The sequence below is a fragment of the Dermochelys coriacea genome, chromosome 9 (assembly GCF_009764565.3).
Source record: "Dermochelys coriacea isolate rDerCor1 chromosome 9, rDerCor1.pri.v4, whole genome shotgun sequence".
In the NCBI taxonomy this organism is placed as follows: Eukaryota; Metazoa; Chordata; order Testudines; family Dermochelyidae; genus Dermochelys; species Dermochelys coriacea.
In genome coordinates, this window is record NC_050076.1 from 61,351,365 (window position 1) to 61,371,521 (window position 20,157).

Sequence of the window (20,157 nt, forward strand, 5' to 3'; positions counted from 1 at the left end):
CTTAGCATCATTCTTATCAAATCTAGATGGGAATGAACATGTAGGGCTTGTCTACACTGGCACTTTACAGCACTGCAACTTTTCGCTCAGAGGTGTGAAAAAAAAACTCCCCGAGTGCAGCAAGTTTCTCTCCCAGTGCTCTGCCACAACTACACAAGCCATGTTAAAGCACTGCCATGGCAGCACTTAAACATTGCCAGTGTAGACTAGCCCTTAGTGCTACCAGTTCTCACTCAGTAAGTTTACATCATAAAAATAGTTATAACAATTATTATAAATATTACTGGGTTTGCCTCTCTTTTAAGCACTGACCCAGCAAAGCACTTCAGTGCATGCTTAGCTTTAAGGATCTGACTGGTCAATAGCATTGCTCACATGGGACTGACTTCAATGTCTCCATTGGTTCAGCTTTCAGCCCTTCAGTCTCATATTGTTTAGCATAACAACCTTAGCCTGGTTGAATAGTTAAGTGATGGGACATGATTATTTTAGTGGGACATCTTGGACTTGGGAAATGAGCAAGGCAGTGTCCCAGCACAGTGCAGCTACCTGCATTTTACTTATCAGCGAGGAGCAAATACGGAATCATCGGTTGTCCAAACCTTCTGCTGGGGAGGAGAGGGGAGGGGAGTTCTGAGTTGGGAACAGTCATGACTTTAGCTCTTGACACTGGTAATACAGAGGAGCACCATGCTGAACGCTGCTGGAATTCCAGCCCTGCTTCCCCATTGGGAAAGGGGTTGGAGCTACATGTTGATTATAGCTGTTAGGGGCTTTCTCCTGTTGGGGCCCCTCCCCTGGTTCTTGTCATGCAGACAGAAAGCAGAAGACCAGAAGTCCAAAGTGCAGGCAACGTGATGTTTTATTTGGATTAATCAAGCAAGCATATCCATAGCTCTGCATGCCAGTAGAGCTTTTTTCCCAGTGCCCCAGTTTCCCCTTCCTTAGCAGGTATAATTATACCTGTAGTGCACGCCTGTAGTCCACCCCATACAATTTATGGTCATGTTCTGTTTTGGAGGGTCTTGGGTCTCAGGGCTTCAGTACCACCTCTTTTGAATCCCATGGGAGGGTTAAAGAGTGAGATGGTGCTTCAGTCAGGGTCAGGCATTTCTTTGGCTTTTAGTGTTTCTTATACCTTCCCTCACACATCTCCTGGCCCCTCCTAACTGCTTGCTTGACCTTATCTCGGTCTTATGTCCTTCAAGTGTACACTCGTATATTACACTCCCACTCTACCTAGCAACTCTTTAGCTCTATCTCTTATCTCTTTTCTCCCCATCTGCTTGTGGGGAGATGTACCACACAGTATCTTTGTTCACACTTATTAATAAGAATATTAAAAATAGCAAAAGTCAAACAAGATTCAAAATTCTATCTCAGGAAAATATACAGGCCTGAATACTACAGCATCATCACTAACACTCCTAACAATAGCTCTTAAAGCTGTAGGCCTGGGTTTCCTTTTCAACTCTCCCCCCGCCCCCACCCCGCTCTCCTGTGATTTGATAAGTGGGTTTGTTGTCGTAATTATTTAAAAATCCAGCAGCTGCCATTGTAAATTCTCAGCAGGATCTGCCCAGCGCTGCTGCTGCTGCTGCTGTAGCCCTTGGCGTTGTCAGTGGAACTAACATTTGACTCCAGGGACACATCTCCTGCAGTCGCAGCACCAGTTGCATGGTACTAGTCAGGAGGGTAACACCTGCTGCCTACCCAACGTGTGTCCACCACAGGGGCTTTGCTAATGGCCTTGTCACCATTTGAGTTGATGGGTGGTCCAGTATCACAGCCTTGATTCCATGTTATTGTTTATTTCTCCTTTGTCCCATACATGGTACTTTCCCCGGTTTACTTCTCTCTGCTGAATGTGACCCATGCCTATTCACGTCTGGTCTGTTCGGCTTTCTTGAAGTTGCGCTAAGAATTTCAAGGCTTCATTTTAAAATAGGGATGTGGTCTGTGCAGAGAGACTGCTCAGACTTCCACCCAGCTCTCCCTGGGAACCCACACTGCGATAGCACACACCTCAGGACTAGAGATGGGCGTTGTTTTTCCAGTCAATAGTAAATTCACTGAAAAATGCATTTTTCATGGCACCAAAATTAACTGTGAATTCGGATTGATTTCGGCTGGGGAAAAATGGGGAAAAATAATTAGAAAAAATCAAAATGGTTCATTTTGAAACAAAACATTTCAACTTTAGTTTAAAAAATTAATTAATTGGGGGGGGAAATGGTGAAAACACCCCAGAATGGGTTGCAACCCAGGGGTGCATATGGGTGGGTGGCAGATGACATGATCAGTAGGGCAATATTCTCAAACATAGTCGTCAAAATTGCCCTCTCAAAATTTCATTTAGGCGGGGGAGGAGGGGGCGAGGTGAGAGATCTTGTGCATGTAAATATTACTTAAAAGCCAGAGCACAGGAGAGTCCTTCCTCCCCAAATCACCTCCTCCTATGCATTGTTTGCAGTGTCATCATAACTGAGTTGGTGTGAGGATTTTAGAGAGAGTGTCTAATTTCATGACATCAGAGTTACTGTTCTGGGTAATAGTGCATTGGAACTGTCCTGGGTGCTGTGTGGCTCAGAACATAAGTCTGCCTATGCTGGCTGTAGGCTTGTGTGTTGGAGTTGTATCTGGTGTATTTTCTCCTGTGGTTGAAGGTCAGGGTGCACCTTTCCCATTGGCACTGGGGCCTACTTGATTATTCACCCTGCATAGATCATTAGAACTGATGTGTTTCCAGAGGGTTCTGCAGGAGAATGCCATTCAGCCAACATATCACTCTGTTGATTCCCTGATGGGCCATAGTGATCTTCTGTCCCTTCCTACCAACACAGTGGCCTCTCTCCCACGTGCACTGGTTTATGGTCTAGGACAGAGGAAGTGAGATAGTATGTCAATGGCACAAGTAGGATGCCATGTTTGGGGGACTGTAGCATAGAGAATACTCAATGTCTTAGCCTCAGCTTTGCAAGCAGCCAAGACAGGTTCTTTCATATGTACCACAGGGCCGGCGAAGTCCTGAGCAGCAGGCACCTTCTGGGAGATGGATAATCAGCAGGCTTGGAAAGATTCAATTTCTGTTGTTAATCACTGGTAAACATTGATTTCAGCTCTCACACGGAAATTGATAAAAAATGTTCATTGATGATAATGGAATGGGGAAATACCAGGGTGAGGACAATGCCAGGGCAGAATGGAATGGGGTGGGGTGGAATCTCTGCTCTGCCCAGCAAGTGCAGCCTCCCCCGCACCTAGTGCCCACAAGGATCTGGTACCTGGGCTCCTTAGCCACACAGGGAGTGTCTTGTAGCCCCACTGTGATTGGCACCTTGGCTACGCAGGGAGCCTCCTGCAGCTCTGCTGTCACCAGACCCTGGTTCCTCATTCACCTGTCAGGAGTGCAAGGGGCACCCTGCCACCCCTTAACCACTCAGCAACAGAGTAGCCTCCCATGCAGCGAGGTGCTCATCCGCCACATTGCAGTCCTGCAGGAACCAGACACTTCCTTGGTGAAGTTGGCTATGCAGCCAGACCATGGCACTCAGCAGGAGCAGCGGTGATCATGTGACAAAGGGCTACAGAGGACACCAAGCAGTGCTGTAGCTGAAGATTAACCGTGCAGGCAAATCATAGTGCTGAGCCTTTGAACAGTGTCATTTGAAATTAAAAAAAAGTCAAGCAAAGAGAACCCAACTTTTGATAGAAGCTGGGTGGGAAGAATGGGAAAAACAAAATAAGAAGCTGCAGATTTCCACGTCGTCTGGTACATGCGACCACTTTAAGGTGATTCCAGTCAATGCTGGCTGTGCTTCGAGCTTTTCATTTGCTCTGCTTCACAAACATGCACCAGCAGCATACACTTTGCCATTGTGTCAGCATGGAAAACAAATATCTGCCTGAAGCTTTTGCTCACCACTAAGCTGCAATTAAGGATCTTTTGGGTGATGAGAAATTATCTTTAGTACTTGATGAAACCCCAGAATTTGCTGGACAGCCAGCAGTTAACGTGCTTGCGGCATTCTGCAGTGACAAAAATAAATCAATAAATACTGTTCTAGTAAAATTGTCTGTTCTTCAGTGCAGCATGAGAGTCATTTCAATTTGGATTCAAGATGTGCTGTGAGAGTACAGCTAAACGTGGGAAAACTGTGTCCATCAACAGTGACTCTGTGAAGCACATGCGATGGTTAGTAAAGGACTTGAAAGATCTGCATCCACATTCTGTATTTACATTGCTGCACATTCCATGTGTTCCTCATCTTTTGTATGTAGCCATTGATCGTGCAATCAAAACAATGAGTTCCATTGTAGCAACAAATGTGTGGTACATTTTCCAATGATATTTAAACATGCCAACAGGCAAATGTGAGCACTTTTTAAAGTCTGTGCAAGCAGCAACATGACCCCATTGGGGTGCATGTGTCCCCTTGTGTCGTGCCATTGTGCTGGATTTCCTGGCTCAAGGCAGCAAAATTCTTTCATGCACATTGGGACAGTGTGACAGACTTTTTCATTAAAGAAGTGGATGCAGTCACTTCAAAGAAGACAATGCCAGATGGAGACCAATGAGAATGTATTACAAGTTATCTTTTTTGTATGTGTGTATTTTGGGGGAAAATCCACGGGGTTCATTTCCACATGGAAATAAATGCATCCTGATACATCACATTGATACATTGCTTAACTGCAATTTACAAGTTACCACTGATGTAGACAATGCCTTAAAAGAAAAGGAACTCAAGTTAATGGGCTCCAAAAGGCCATTCTTTTAACCTGCATGTATGCTTTCACATCAGAATTTCAAAGCAAACTGAAGGCAACCATATCCCACAATGTCCCCAATGTCATATTGGATCCTGTGGAATGAGATCTCTTTTGCTAACGCTAAAGTATTTGATACATTTGTCAAGGCTAAGATGTCACGCAGTGTTAGCAGCCATGGAAATATTCTGCATGTTTTTCCTTAAAAGGCAGAAAAGTAGAGGCATGATTTTGACTTGTACATGGACTGTGAAGCGTCCTGTGATGACAGCATAATGGCACTTGAATACTGGAAAAGTGATACCCAGTCATTGTCTGTCATGTCTAGTGTGGCATTATGTGTACTTGCAGTGCCACTAACTTTGGTGTCTGTGGAAAGATCATTTTCCTTTCAGAAAAGTTCAAGACAAATGATGCATGCGCCTCTACGAAGACCAACTTGGGCCACTCAACATTTTGTTCTACAATAAAGACATATGCTCAAATTCTGCGGGCTTTCAAAATCTTATCGGCTGGTTCTAACAAATAATTATGCATTCCAGTAACAAAAATCCTGAGCTTTCTTAATTTTTATTTATTTATTTTTGCTTGAACCTTGTTGCTGTTGGAACTGAAGACCTTAATAGGCAAAATCCAGTGTTTTAGTCTTTTGAATTAGGCTTGTAATTTGGTTCTTACAAATGAATAGTAAAAACAGGTCTGATTTGTTGATTTAAGGATGTTTACTTTGTATATTTTGTCCTGAAATGTTGACGACATTTTTTTAACAGTTTATAAAGTTTTAACTTTTTAAATCTTAACATTCTCATTCAGTTATTGTCGCACCCACCCTTATATCTGGCAATTGTGAAAATTAAAATGGATAAAATTAAAAAGATTCTTAAAACCCATAATTTCACACAGATGAGAAAATTTAAATTGATAAAAATCTTAAAAATCAATATCGATATTATTTGTCAATATTATAGATATATATAAAAAATTGACTCCTGCCTGTCCTAATAATCAGTTAATGGGGAATGTCTCCGCTCAGGTACCAAGCTGAATTTTCTCATAGTGAGTCTTTGTGGATGCTTTTGACAGGTTGCAGAGTAGCAGCCATGTTAGTCTGTATCCGCAAAAAGAAAAGGAGGACTTGTGGCACCTTAGAGACTAACAAATTTATTTGAGCATAAGCTTTCGTGAGTTACAGCTCACTTCATCGGATGCATCTGTAGCTCACGAAAGCTTATGCTCAAATAAATTTGTTAGTCTCTAAGGTACCACAAGTCCTCCTTTTCTTTTTGTGGATGATGTCACTCAGCTCTGGACTGTCCTGTCAGCCTCTGGGCTGGCCGGGCAACATCTGAAGGGGACCAGAACTGAGTCTTGTCTGCTTGCGTTCCATTGGGGTTACACACTGTGGTTGTGGAGTGCTGTGGGGGTTTCAGGTGACAGTGCCTCAGCTGGGCCCTTACTCCTCCTGGCAAGTGAAGACCTGCGGAGAAGTGCTGGCCCCCTCCTGGTGAGGATTGCTGAGGCCACTCTTCAACTAGGTAGGGCCAGCTATCCTGAAGGAGGCTATAGTACAGCGCTGCTGGAGAAGCTATTGTTTGGCATTGACAGTAAGGCTTGGTGAAAATATTCTTTGTAAACTGTTTTTTAAGGAAACATTGAGTTTTGGATTAAATGAAAATTTTCAGAAAAAGAGTCTGCTGTCCATGTAAACCGTTGATGTTTTAATGAAAAAATGAAATATTTTGGCCAAAATCAGAAAGAGTTTGGCTTTTTAATTTTTGGCCAAAAATTTGAAAATATATATGAATATGAGACAATTTCATTGACATTTTTTGCCGAAGGTGCAGCAAGCCGTTCTCCAGCCAGGTCTAGTTGAGGAGGCTGCCACACCTTAGTCCGCCTTCCCCCTTGTTAGTACAGGGAGCTGAGAGGGTTGTGCCAGGACATTTCTAGCTAATATTTCCCTCATCCAACTCAGTCTAGCCTCAGGCCTAGGTGTGGCAGGGGTACTGTGGAGTGGCCCCGTTCCTGTCTCTTTGATAGGTCCCTGAAGGTTGTTTCGAGTGACGGCTTGTTTAACCCGTGGGCTCTCTCAGACGGGATGTCCATGAGTCCATCCTATCACCCCGTCTGGTCAGTGTGCATATGAGGCCCTCTGGCCACCTGGGGGAGTTTACAGTGCTTCCATTATGCTGATGGCACTCAGCTCAGAGACTCCATTTCATCTGCTGTGGTTGGTGCAAGGAGATGACTTGTTCGTTATCTGAATGAGGTCAGTGCTGGGATGAAGGCCAGTGGGCAGGGTGAAATGAGATTGAGGGGGCTGTTGGTAGGTTGGGGGAAACAACTGGAAGATATGGCAAGATGATATCTGCACCTGCCACTTGTCCCACAGGTTCACAGTTTGGGTGTTGGGTTAGAACTTCAGGTGCAGGTAGATGCACAGGTGACATCTGCACTCGTCCTGCTGTTTTTATCTGAGCTTGGAAAGGGCGACCTTTTCTTCAGCTGCAAGGACCTTGCTAGCTTGATTCAGGTCTATAGATTCAGTAGTGTTCTCTGTTTGCCAGAAGCTGGGAGTGGATGACAGTGGATGGATCACCCAATAATTGCCCTATTCTGTTCATTCCCTCTGAAGCACCTGGCATTGCCACTGTCAGAAGACAGGACACTTGGCTAGATGGACCATTGGTCTGACCCAGTATGGCCGTTCTTATGCTCTTAAGTGAGGTAACATCTTGGGACCATTCAGAACTTTAAACTATGGCTGTCAAGTGATTACAAAAATTAACCGCAATTAATCGCACTGATAAACAATAATAGAATACCATTTATTTAAATATCTTTGGATGTTTTCTACATTTTCAAATATTTTGATTTCAATTACAACACAGAATACAAAGTGTACAGTGCTCACTTTATATTTATTTTTATGACAAATATTTACATTGTAAAAAACAAAAGAAATAGCATTTTTAGTTCACCTAATACAAGAACTATAGTGCAATCTCTTTACCATGAAAGTTGACCGTACAAATGTAGACTTGTATACAAAAAATAACTGCATTCAAAAATAAAACAATGTAAAACTTTAAAGCCTACAAGCCCACTCAGTCCTACTTCTTGTTCAGCCAATCGCTCAGACAAACAAGTTTGCTTACATTACAGGAGACAATGCTGCCCGTTTCTTGTTTATAGTGTCACTGGAAAGTGAGAACAGGTGTTCGCATGGCACTGTTGTAGCTGGCGTTGCAAAATATTTACATGCCATACACGCTAAAGATTCATATGTCCCTTCATGCCTCAACCACCATTCCAGAGGACATGCGTCCATGCTGCTGACTAGTTCTGCTCGATAACAATCTAAAGCAGTGTGGACTGACCATGTTCATTTTCTTCATCTGAGTCAGATGCCACCAGCAGAAGGTCGATTTTCTTTTTTGGTACTTTGGGTTCTGTAGTTTCTGTGTCAGAGTGTTGCTCTTGTAAGACTTCTGAAAGCATGCTCCATACCTCTTCCCTCCCAGATTTTGGAAGGCACTTCAGATTCTTAAACCTTAGGTTGAGTACTGTAGCTATCTTTAGAAATCTCACATTGGTACCTTTTTTGCATTTTGTCAAATCTGCAGTGAAAGTGTTCTTAAAACGAACAACATCCTGGGTATTCATCTGAGACTGCTATAACATGAAATATATGGCAGAATGCGGGTAAAACAGACCAGGAGAGATGCAATTATCCCCCAAGGAGTTGAATTAAAAATTTCATTAACGTGTTATTTTTTTAATGAGCGTCATCAGCCCAGAAGCATGTCCTCTGGAATGGTGGCCGAAGCACTAAGGGGCATACGAATGTTTAGCATGTCTGGCACGTAAATACCTTGCAATGCCTGCTACAACAGTGCCATGTGAATGCCTATTCTCTCTTTCTGGTGAGCAGCATTATCTCCTGTAAATGTAAACAAACTTGTTTCTCTGATAAATTGGCTGAACAAGCACTAGGACTGAGTGGACTTTAGGCTCTAAAGTTTTACATTGTTTTGTTTTTGAGTGCAGTTATGTAACAAAAAAAATCTACATTTGTAAGTTACACTTTCACAATAAAGATATTGTACTACAGCACTTGTATGAGATGAAACACGGCTGCTATTCTGAAACCTGAAAAATACTGTTTCTTTTGTTTATCATTTTTACAGTGCATATATTTGTAATCAAAAATAATATAAAGTGAGCACTGTACACTTTGTATTCTGTGTTGTAATTGAAATCAATATATTTGAAAATGTAGAAAAACATCCACAAATATTTAATAAATTTCAATTGGTATTCTATTGTTTAACAGTGCAATTAAAACTGTGATTAATCACGATTAATTTTTGTACTCATGATTAATTTTTTTAAGTTAATCAGGTGAGTTAACTGCAATTAATAGACAGCCCTAGTTTAAACTAGTGTCAACTCTCTCCACCCTTCTATTCAGCAGCAAGCGCTTGCACTTCCAGCTAAGTCAGTGTGCGATGGAGTTCACAATGTACCTTTTCACCTGTATGAAGCTGGTTGTCTGGTTATCCAAGAGCCCCAGCTCTCACCCGGTGGAAATGGGTGGCAGTTGGGGTTGGTAGAGATGCTCAAAGCAAGAGTCCCCTCACTTTAAAACAGAGCGTGCTGGCAGCAGGAGCCTTGATGCAGGAATTCACTTCTGCCTTGATCCAACACTGCTAGGGTCAGTTGGCCTTTTGGGTACATCTCAGAGTGCATCTGTTTTCTGGGGCATGTGTTGAGGGATGCAGTGTGCCATGTATGAGGGTTTTGTTGCTATTTGGTTTGGGGGGTTGCTGTTCTCAGAGCTGGTTGGTTATATTGTTGGACTATTTGTTTGTCATAAATACCTGTGAAAGTGCAAGGGTTACTTGGGGTAGGAGCTGTGAAGTGATCCAAAGTGTCGAGGTGAAGTGAAGTGCAGTTTCCGTCAGTCGCCTGTCGACGTTGCCATGTGAGCATGGCAGTGGTGTCAGGAAGGGCATTAGTGTGCTGTTTAATTGTAAAGCGCTGACAATGTTGACAGTTTGAGAGAGTGACTCAAGTATTCTCCCTATCAGCTCCAAAGGCTCTGGCTCTTGCTTCTTGTCAGATTTCCAAAGCATGGACAAGGGTTTCAAACTGACAGGATGCTCCGGGGCGGTGGCTCTAACTAAGGAACTGACAAGTGAAAAGCTCTGGGAGCTGCTGTCATGTGGGCTTTGGGGAGTTCTGCAAAATACACGTCTCTCTAGTTAAAACAGAAAAATATAACAAAATAATAGTAGGGCAAGAAAACTCACCTGGGAGGGGGACTAATGCTGCACAGGAATGGGCATGTGCTGAGCAAAGTCTCGGTATATTTGCTGTGTACCAGTATGCATGCAGATCTGTGTGTGCGTGTACCTGTGTATGGTTAGACATATGCTGGTGTGGAAGGGAAATAAGGGGGACTTTGAGAATAGGAGTGTGCGAGTCCACATGCATTGGGTGTATTGGTAGGTGTGTGCACACATGCCTGTGTTTGATGAGGACTGTGGGTGTGCATAAGGGGGCGTGTGCATGTGTGCGTGCACACTTGAGCATGTGTAATACATAGAAGTGAGAGAAAATATCAACCTCCTTGGTCTTATTGTCACAAGCTGAAGTGCAGCCAGAGAGATGCATTGATGAGATCACTGTAGGGCTAAAGGAGAAGCTGTCTCTCCTATCCCTGCCCTGACACAGAGTTGATTACCTGTTTTATTGAAAATGCATTGATGTGACGCCTTTCCGCTGAGCAGTGCTGCGCAGGAAGCGGATGGGGCATGTCAGCGTGGAGCTGAGCTCTGAGAGATGGGGTTAATTACTGTAGGAGGCCTGTTTTAAACACACATACTACCATTGACAATACCTTCGGAAATATACTTCCCATCGTGTGGGTGTGTGTGTGCAGGTGTGCATGCTCAGGATCTGCTGTGCTCGGGAACATGACAGGGGTTTTGTCCTGCAGAGTGGTGTAACTCTGTCCCATCAGCAGGATGCAGTGTTGTTGTAGCTGTGTTGGTCCCAGGATATTAGAGAGACAAGCCTGGTCAGAGGTGAGGGAAGGCGGGGGCATTGCCCTCCCCCCCAAAAAACTGCAAGCCTCTGGCAGGTGCGGAATTTGGCCCCCTCCCCACACACACACACATGCGGCCCCATTGGCCTGACTGGAGTTGCTCCCCCCTTTCCCCCAATATAGAAGTCAAACTACGGCTCTGGGTTAACTAGTGATGCTAAACAATCTGTTCCACTTTGTATTTAGGCATGACATTTTCCAGACCTGAAGAAGAGCTCTGTGTAAGCTCAAAAGCTTATCTCTCGCTCCAACAGAAGCTGATCCAATAAAATATGTTACCTCACCCACCTTGTGTCTTCCATTACCAGTGTCCGCTAACTTCCTCTGAAGATGGGCTGGATTTTTCAGGTGTAGAACTATTTTCATTGTGGTTATCAACACAGTTCCCATTGTATTGTCTCTATGCACTTTCACATCACTTCTTCAGCCTCTGACATAAGACCCAGGAGTGCCCAGTCAAATCCAAACATATTCTCTGACTCCAGCAAAGCATCCGGGGAGCAGAGTGATAACAGAGAGAGTTTTAAAAACATCTTATTTCTCTCAAATACATTTTATTCAAGGGTTTCCTGGATGCCCAAGTGGGAGTGCCATAGGGAGGCAGGCTGGCATGGCTGCAGAATGTGGGATAGAGTGCAGATAGGAAGGTGACAGGAGCCCACCTGAGAGAGCACCCTGGCATGGAGCTTAGTGTATTTCTTACACCTGACATTAGCTGGTAGCTATTGGAGGATAAGTCTCTGTCTCTGGGCTTGTACCCTTCCATAGGCCAGGGCAGCCGCAGTAGAGTGCCCACAGGCTTGTTCCCAGACTACTGGACATTCCAGTACTTCTGTGAATAGTGTGACCCCACCCCTGCTGGTGTGACCTCACATGGTGCATATGAGGTCATGCCTCAAGGGGTGCCATTCTGAAGAGCACGCCACCTTGCCCCCACTGCCGTGACTTTGCATGCATCATGCCTCTGGGGGTGGAGCAGCACATTCATCAGTGGTGTCCCCATCTGATACCAGTCAAAATCACATTTGTTTTTGTCTCAGTACTGGGTGGGGGCAGACATTACTAAAGCAGGACAGGCCTGCCTCAGCTGTGGGTTCAAAGAGAAAGTTGTGCCCAAAATGTTTTCTCTAATGAGGAGAAAAATGAAAGCAGCCAAGCACTCGTCCTTGGTTGCTCTGGTGATTTCCAGGTGGTCCCTCTCCTTGACCACTTCTGCTAAGTAAGGCACTGCCATGGGGGCACTTTACCAAAGCAGGATGGCTTGGCAGCAGGGATGGGATGGGGAGCTTTTCCCACCTAAGTCAGTGGTTCCCATGCAGCTGTGGTTAGCAGTGACTGAAAGTTCTTGCTCCCTGATGGCTGCTTCGCCTATGGCAGCACGTTGCACTCAAGCGTTTGATGTTACAATGCCTACACGTGACAAACTGGGGCACTGAGCAGCAGCCTTGTGAGCAGCCTTGTCAGAGACCACGTGTAAGCTAATGCCTTCTCATGCTTACATAAATATAGGGGGAGGGTAGAAACATTTATGTATGCAGTAGCATAAAATCCCAGCTTAGCTTCTCCCTCAGTCCAGAGAGGCAACAACAGAAGAGAGCAACAACAAATCATTCCTGCTCCTAGATTTGAAAGTATCTTCTTTCCTCATTGGTCCTTCTTGTCAGGTGCCAACTATGTTATTTGAACTGCTTAACCCCTTACAGGTAAAGCAATCCAGTACAGCTGCCAAGGAGGGATTTTATGCTACTGCATACATAAAGGTTTCTACCCTTCTCCTATATTTATGACACATGCTTAGACAGGTCTCTGAGGTCATGGGAGGGGGCACATGGGCTAGGGCAGGTTGAGGAAGGCTGGAGGCATTTCTGACCATGCTGCACCCATACTGTGGATAGTGGACTTCAGTCTGTAGGCTTGTTAGTTCCCCAGAATCAAATGCACCATAGCTGCAGCCATCTCAGTGTGCTGAGACATACACATGCTCTTCAAAGGTGGCCTTGAAAAAGTTAGGGACTGGCACACTTTCCTGGCTAGCTGGGCAGAAAAGGGCAAGAGAAGGTTTTCATCAGGAGACAGTTTGAGCTGTTTTCGTGGAGATTTACCATTCTGGGCACCACGTAGGTGGCTGGTTCCTTGGGTGAGTGCACTTATCACAGCTAGAATTTCTCCACTAAAGGAATGTGTGTGTCAACCTGGGGCACTGGAGTAGGTAGAAGAACCATTGCCTCACCCAACACATTGCAGCTCTCAACATCATTCCCTAGGAGGCCCCACCTGAGCACAGTTCTGAGGTGTTGCTGAGAACTTCAACATGACTTTTCCCTAAGTATGGACTCCGGGATTTGATCCCATAAGAAACACTGTTCATTCTGGTTTCATTGCGAACCCCACTGCCACGAGGTGCCCTCGTTTTTGTCACTATGCTTTGCTGAAGAAAGATCAGAGAGATGATACCAAAGAACCTCTAACATCAGTGCTGTGAATTTTTGGTTTATCATGTAAAAAGAATGAGGAGTACTTGTGGCACCTTAGAGACTAACAAATTTATTTGGGCATAAGCTTTCGTGGGCTAAAACCCACTTCATCAGATGCATGCAGTGGAAAATACAATAGGAAGATGTATATACACAGAAAACATGAAAAAATGGGTGTTGCCATACCACCTCTAACAAGACTAATCAATTAAGGTAGGCTATTATCAGCAGGAAAAAAAAAACTTTTGTAGTGATAATCAGGATGGCCCATTTCAAAGAGCTGACAAGATTTGAGTAACAGTAGGGGAAAAATTAGCATGGGGAAATAGTTTTTACTTTGTGTAATGACCCATCCACTCCCAGTCTTTATTCAAGCCTAATTTAATGGTGTCCAGTTTGCAAATTAATTCCAGTTCTGCAGTTTCTCGTTGGAGTCTGTTTCTGAAATTTTTTTGTTGAAGAATTGCGACTTTTAGGTCTGTAATTGAGTGACCAGGGTTAAACAGCCAATAAATACACTTAAGGAATTCCATGCCGAAAAAGCTGAATTGTTGGAAATTGTTTTCCCTGACAGGACTGGATTTCCTCTTATTTGAACTTTGGCTAGGGAACAATATGACTTCCAAAATGTAGCAAAGACTTTGAAGCAGGGAATGGTGACAAGTGAATTGTTATCTTGCCACTTAGAAATGGGCTTCCTGATATCTGAATGGAGCTTGGTGCAGAGTGGGATTGATTGCTTTTGAGATGTCTGTCATTCTTTGTGCATGCTCTTGTCTGATCATGTTTACAGCTTGTTGAGTTTGCATCTGATTCCAGGTGTCACAGCTTACTTCCCCTTCCCATGTTATTGCCACATCTCACCCCCTGGTTGCAGTTACAAAACTATTTGTGACTGAAACTGTAATGCTTTCCGAGTGCAAGTCTGAGACGCGCACTGACCGAGCCGCTCTAGAGAAGCGTGAGGTTTCCTTGTACTGTGCTGACCTGCTTTCAAAGAGGAGATTTGTTCCTAAATTAGGGCCAACTCGAAAAGGGGTGACATGAATGTCTTTTTTTTTTTTTGCTTAAGTAAAGGGAATGAGGTGAGATTTAAGCCCTCAGAGTCTGAAAATGTGAAAAGTGAAGAGCAGCTGCATCACTTTTGATCACACAAGCCTTTAGAGCAACCAAGAACCTTTTTCCCAGGGCTTCAGTCTCTCTGTTCTGTAATCTAAATGAACACGGAGAGTGCACATTTAAATTCTTTTTAACTGTCTTCCACAACAAGCTGTTTGGCTGGGAGGGACCGGAGCACAAGAGTTTTACTCCTGCTGACTTTCATTGAGAAGCCTCCTCTGCTAAGACCAGTGCTTTCTTCTTTGGTTTTATAGCAATGTCTTTGATGTGCTCACGGGGCACTGCAGAGAGTAAGCCATTGGGGCAGCTTCTCCGTCAGCCTTGTCCTGAACAAGGCAGCTTTAGCCAGTTGATTAATATGTCCAATTCCCAGGGCTCCTTGCTGATCTCCTTCAAGTGCTGTTTTCTGACTGTTTTTTGTTTCCCCTATGCTCCTCTCTCCAAGGTTATGAAGCTGAGGAAGCTGGCCCAGCAGGTAGCTAACTGTCGGCAGTGCCTGGAGCGCTCCACGGTCCTCATCAATCAAGCGGAACATATCCTGAAAGAGAACGACCATGCACGGTTCCTGCAGACTGCCAGGAATGTGGCCGAGAGGTGGGCTTGCTAGGTGTTACACCAGGAATTGCACTGAGGACCTCCAGAGCTAAAAGCACAAGCTGCTACTGTATGAATTAGAGTCAGGTTCTTTAACTGGGGCTGTAACTGGCTCTCATCCTCTGTGGACTGGCCATAGAGGGGAATCTGTAACATACACTCTCTAGTGGGTGTAGACAGGGCCCCAGGAGATTACTGGATAGTCCAGTCCAACCCTGTTTAGAGCTGACCAGCACAACTCAGTGCTGAAAACACTGGTGGGTGCTGGTGCTCTAAGTCACACCATTGCAGCCACCAGTGGAGAGGTAGCAGTGGCAGGACCGGCTCTAGGCACCAGCAAAGCAAGCACATGCTTGGGGTGGCACATTTCCAGGGGCGGCATTCAGGCAATCCTTTTTTTTTCTCCTGGCCCCGCTCAGTCAACCAATGAGCCCCTGCATGGGGCAGGGCAGTGGGGTCAGCACTGGGGTCATGGCCCAGGGGCAGTCCCTGTCCTGGCCCCCCGCTGCCGGGGAAGTGAGCGATGCGGCTCCCCCCCCCCCCCCGACACATGTGTCACAAGCGGCGGAGGAGCCAGAGCCGAGCTGAGCGGAGCCCAGGATTGGGGCAGGACCCGCGGTCAGTAAGGGACCCACTGCCCAGGGCAGCTCGGTGCTGGGCGGGCGCCCCTGGTCTGCCCCCCTCCACAAAGCTTTCCTGCCCCCCCAGCCACTCTGTCGATTACTGTCCCCTCTGCAGGGGTGGGGCCGGGCCTGAGATCGGGCTGGGGCCCACAGGCGGGATGTACAGCCCCGAGCACCTCCTCAAAACACTGCTATAGTGTTACGCATTCTTTTAACATTACCAGTATCAGTGGCTTCTGGTGAGTGCAGTTTCTCAAAACTGAAATTACTAAAAAATTATTTGAGGTCCACCATGTCTCAAAATTGTTTGTCAGGACTCGCATTACTTTCAATTGAAAGTACCATTGAAAAAAATATAGATTTCACTGAATGATTAAAAGACTACGCAAATATAAAAACCAGAAAACACTAACGTTTTTCATTACAGTGTATAGTTGAATCCAAATTGTTTGTAATTGTGATTTTGTTAAAATTAAATGAGTACACTAGTAGGAAATTGTTTTATTTCACTAACTACAAATTCTCTGTGTTCATTTTTTTTAAATTTTAAACAGTCAAAAAAACCCAAAACAAACAAACAAACCATTGTAAAGTGAAAACGTGTAAAAGCCAAAAAAAAAGGGTGGGGTGGGGGTGCAGCAACATTTTTTTTTGCTTGGGGCGGCAAAAACCGAGAGCCGGCCCTGAGCAGTGGGAAATATTAGCAGAAATGTCCTAGTGCAGACAAGGCCTGTGAGAATCCTCACTAGGGATCTTATCAGGTATGGGGTGCCACTCACTCTGGAATCGCGAATGTCCAGCTGGGACAATGGGAGGCAAGTTGTTCAGAAGGTGAACATGAAGCGTGAATGGGAGCATGTCCTTCCTTGGAAGAACAGGCAGCGCTGTCACTTAGGTAGCCCCGTCCAGCCCAGCATAATGTTTGTGATTGTTTCAAAGAGCAAAAGGAGGATGCTTCTGTCACTAACAACAACAACAAAAGCAAGCAAAGCCACCTGGCCCTTCCCCAGGGGATTGCTGCTTTGCTTCCCCAGAGAAGCTGCTTTCAGTGGTGGTTTTCCTCCTGGCATGTTACAATGCTGCAAGGCTGTTTGCACCTTTTTAATCAGCAATCTAACTGCCGGCTGGGTTGTCCAAACACACCCTAATGTATATTGATGCTCTTTTCTTTCTTTCAGGGTCGCCATGGCAACTGCATCCTCTCAAGTGCTGATACCAGATATCAATTTTAACGATGCCTTTGAAAACTTTGCTTTAGATTTTTCCAGAGAAAAGAAACTGCTGGAGGGGCTGGATTATCTAACAGGTATGTGCTGATCCTGCTTTCCTAACACATGCTGTAACCTTCTTTCTCCTCTCACATGAGGTGGAAAGTATTTTAATATAAATTACATTGTAAGTTGTTCTCGTCTTTTAAACTACTTGTTGATGCTGTAACTGGGCATGGTAATGGAGCGGCCAGTCATCAGTCCTTGGGCTTTTGGTGTTCAGGCATGTTCTTAGGTGTCTGTTTCTGAAATCTGTTACAATTCTCTGCCCTTTCTGCAGAACCTCTGAGTCACACTCTCATCCCCTGGCTTGATGCAGCATCCTCCTTCTCGGACCCTTCCCATCACTTCTATCCAGTCAGCTGCTATGGCCATCTTCCGTCTGACCATGTGACCACCCCACGTCACTTTAAATGCTTCCCATGGTTCCCCTATTTCCACCCCATCCAGTTGAAGTGTCTCACTTCCAAGGACCTTCACAGCTCTGCCCCTTCATATCTGCTCTCATCTCTCATCACATTGGCTGCTATCTCCTACTTCCCCTTTCCCATCTCCTCTGCTCCACCAGTGGTGCTGATGTCCGCTGCTTTGCTGTATGCTGGGAATGACCTCCCTGAAAAAAATCCCTGGAATCTCCTTCAAATCCCACTTCCTGCCATACTGCCCACAGGAAACGAGCAGCCCATAGTACATTTGAAAAAAACCTCATTTAACGTGTAATATATTTTAGTGTTTCCTCTTTGCTGCCCTTTTTATGTGTCTTGAGACCTTAAATTGCAAGCTCCTTTGGATGGGGATCATGTCTACCTTTGAGTTCAGACAGCACCTAGCACATCTGGTCTCTGATCCAGATTTGGGTCTCTGGGTGTGACAGTAATACACATAAGAATAAAAGGTATACCATAATGCAAGTAATAGCAATGTAGGGCTACTCCCATCCCGACGTGCTGCAGTCCTTTTTGACGGGTTTTCTTCTACATTTGAAGAAAGTGGGGAAAAAGCTGCCGATGTAGTGTATAGTATCTGCAGAGGGCATAGCCTCAAAGTAGCACACAGAAAATAGCCATACTGCCGTGGCCACACTGCTATGTTGAGCATGCTAGCTCTGCTCAAGCTATAATGAGCATGTCTACTTGGGCTGGGAATTACCTCACCCAGCTGCAGTAGAGACATACCTGTGTTTCTTTACAAGGCTACTTAAAGCTGCTGAGGAGACAAACGCACCAGAGAAGCTAGCTGATCTTTGGGTCCATCTATCACATTTCCAAGAAGATAATATAAGAGGAGAAATATCGTCTGTGTCCAGAACATTTATCAGATGAAAAGGTTGTTAAAAAATCAGCGCCAACCAGACGCAGGGCTTCAATTTGCGGCCTAAGCCTTCAATGTGACCACATTAATAATAGATCTCCTAGCTTTGTCCCTCTTGCTTGATGCCCCAGCCCTCCCAGGAGCCTCCGTTTTGCACCATGGAGCCTCCATTTTACTCTAGCAGTCACTCAACAACACATAGAATTGGTTTTTCTGTGCAGTGTCTGTGCTCCCTCCATATAGAGACTGTCTCCATTATGAGGTGTCACTCAAGTGGATGTGAATACTCCTTACTATCTCTACATTGTCATCTGTCGCCCATGCAGCACCCAATCCACCATCTGTCCGAGAGGAGCTTTGTACGGCTTCCCATGACACCATTACAGTCCACTGGATCTCGGAGGATGAGTTCAGTGTCAGCTCCTATGAGCTCCAATACACCATCTTCACCGGCCAGGCCAACTTCATCAGTAAGTAGCCATTTGCTTGCAGTGAATGCAGTGTTGCCGAGAAGAAAGTAAAGAGAGTATCACCAGGGATCATAGTCCAGTCTGGCAGGAAAGATGCCATTGGTCAATATAAGAAAGGGTTCAAGGGCTACAGTAGCATTGCAGCTCCCATATCAACTTGCCAGAAACCTTCAGAGCTGTTTAACCCCCAAAATTAGTTTTGGTTAGAAACAAAATTTTGCTCTGTTTTTGGGTTTTTGGGATATTTTTGGAAGTCCAGTGAAAACGGCATGTGGTTGTGATTTCTCCCTTCCCCCACAGCATTTGCAACCCAGCCTTGCTGCAAAGGGTTCATGCACAAGCACCAACAAGGGAAACTGGCCAATCAATTTTCATTCTCCAAGTTCAGCAAAATGGCAGAAGTAAACAATCAGTGTTAACAAGACAAAAGTAAATGAGGTTTCCCCTAAGGATTGCCATCTGAGAATGAAGATGGGGTTAACAATCCAGACAAGCATGTTCGTCTTTTTTTCTTAATGGGAATTTTAGCTTGACTGTCTTTTTAAAGTGTTCTCTGCATCCCGTTTGTAAATGGGTTCTATTTGGGTATCCAGTGTCTGGGGAGGGATGGGGTGGAGAGCACTTTAGAGAGGATTCCCTGCAATTTTCACCTTCCTCCCTCCAGGCTCTGCACCTGGGCCACTGGTCTTTAGCGGAGGAGTGTTGCATGGGCACTTTCCATGAGGGCAAGCTCCAGATTGACACAGTGTGTTCTGCCCACTCCCTGGGGACTGAATGTTTTGCCACCTCCCCAGCACCCCACTTACTGTCAGACTGGGGTCCAAACTTGGGACCCAAACCTGAGCCTCTCACAGCTTGGTGCAGGGCACTGGAGTTGCTAACCCACAGCAGTCTCTGCTTATTTACCATTAATACTGCTAACACTTTGCACTCATACACCTATCAGTGAGGAATGGTTTACCTGCCCCACTGAGGAAGGCAAGTATCAGCCTCCTGTTATGCATGGGGAAGCTGGCATTGAGGGGAAGTCGATTGCCCAAGGCCATGTAAGTAAACAATGGAAGAGCTGGTGTTGGAGTCTGAGTTGCTGTCTACCATGCTCAGTCCTTTAGACACCAGCACCCTTGGACAGTCTGTAACAAAGAACTTGCCATGCTGTTGGCTACTGATTTAATCAAAGTGCAGCGAGAGACCAGAAGTTCCTTTTCCCTCATTACTTTTTTAAGGTCCCAGGACATGTATATTCCATTGCACTAGAGCTTGGTCACTCCCCATTCTCCCCCAGGCCCTGTCCTTATTATATAAATAAACCACAGAAGCTTTGGGGTCTGGCAGTTAGCAAGCTGGCTTGCCCAGGAGAAGTGGGAGTTTGGAGGAAGCTGTGAGAAGAGGTTAGCTGAGGACATGCCTCAGGGC

General features: G+C 45.1%; 1 protein-coding gene across 4 annotated transcripts in view; it reads left to right on the forward strand.

Moving 5' to 3' along the window:
* The window catches only part of LOC119861755 (probable E3 ubiquitin-protein ligase MID2), a 312,271-nt gene that overhangs the window by 237,930 nt on the left and 54,184 nt on the right, over positions 1 to 20,157 (forward strand). For 3 of the 4 annotated variants that reach the window (XM_038417263.2, XM_043492261.1, XM_038417264.2), the window contains 3 exons: positions 14,921 to 15,069; positions 16,871 to 16,998; positions 18,598 to 18,741. In XM_038417263.2, coding sequence (XP_038273191.1) covers positions 14,921 to 15,069; positions 16,871 to 16,998; positions 18,598 to 18,741 — 421 coding nt within the window. Of the gene's footprint in view, positions 1 to 14,920; positions 15,070 to 16,870; positions 16,999 to 18,597; positions 18,750 to 20,157 lie in introns of those variants that run through there. The other variant, XM_043492262.1, reaches the window with a different exon arrangement.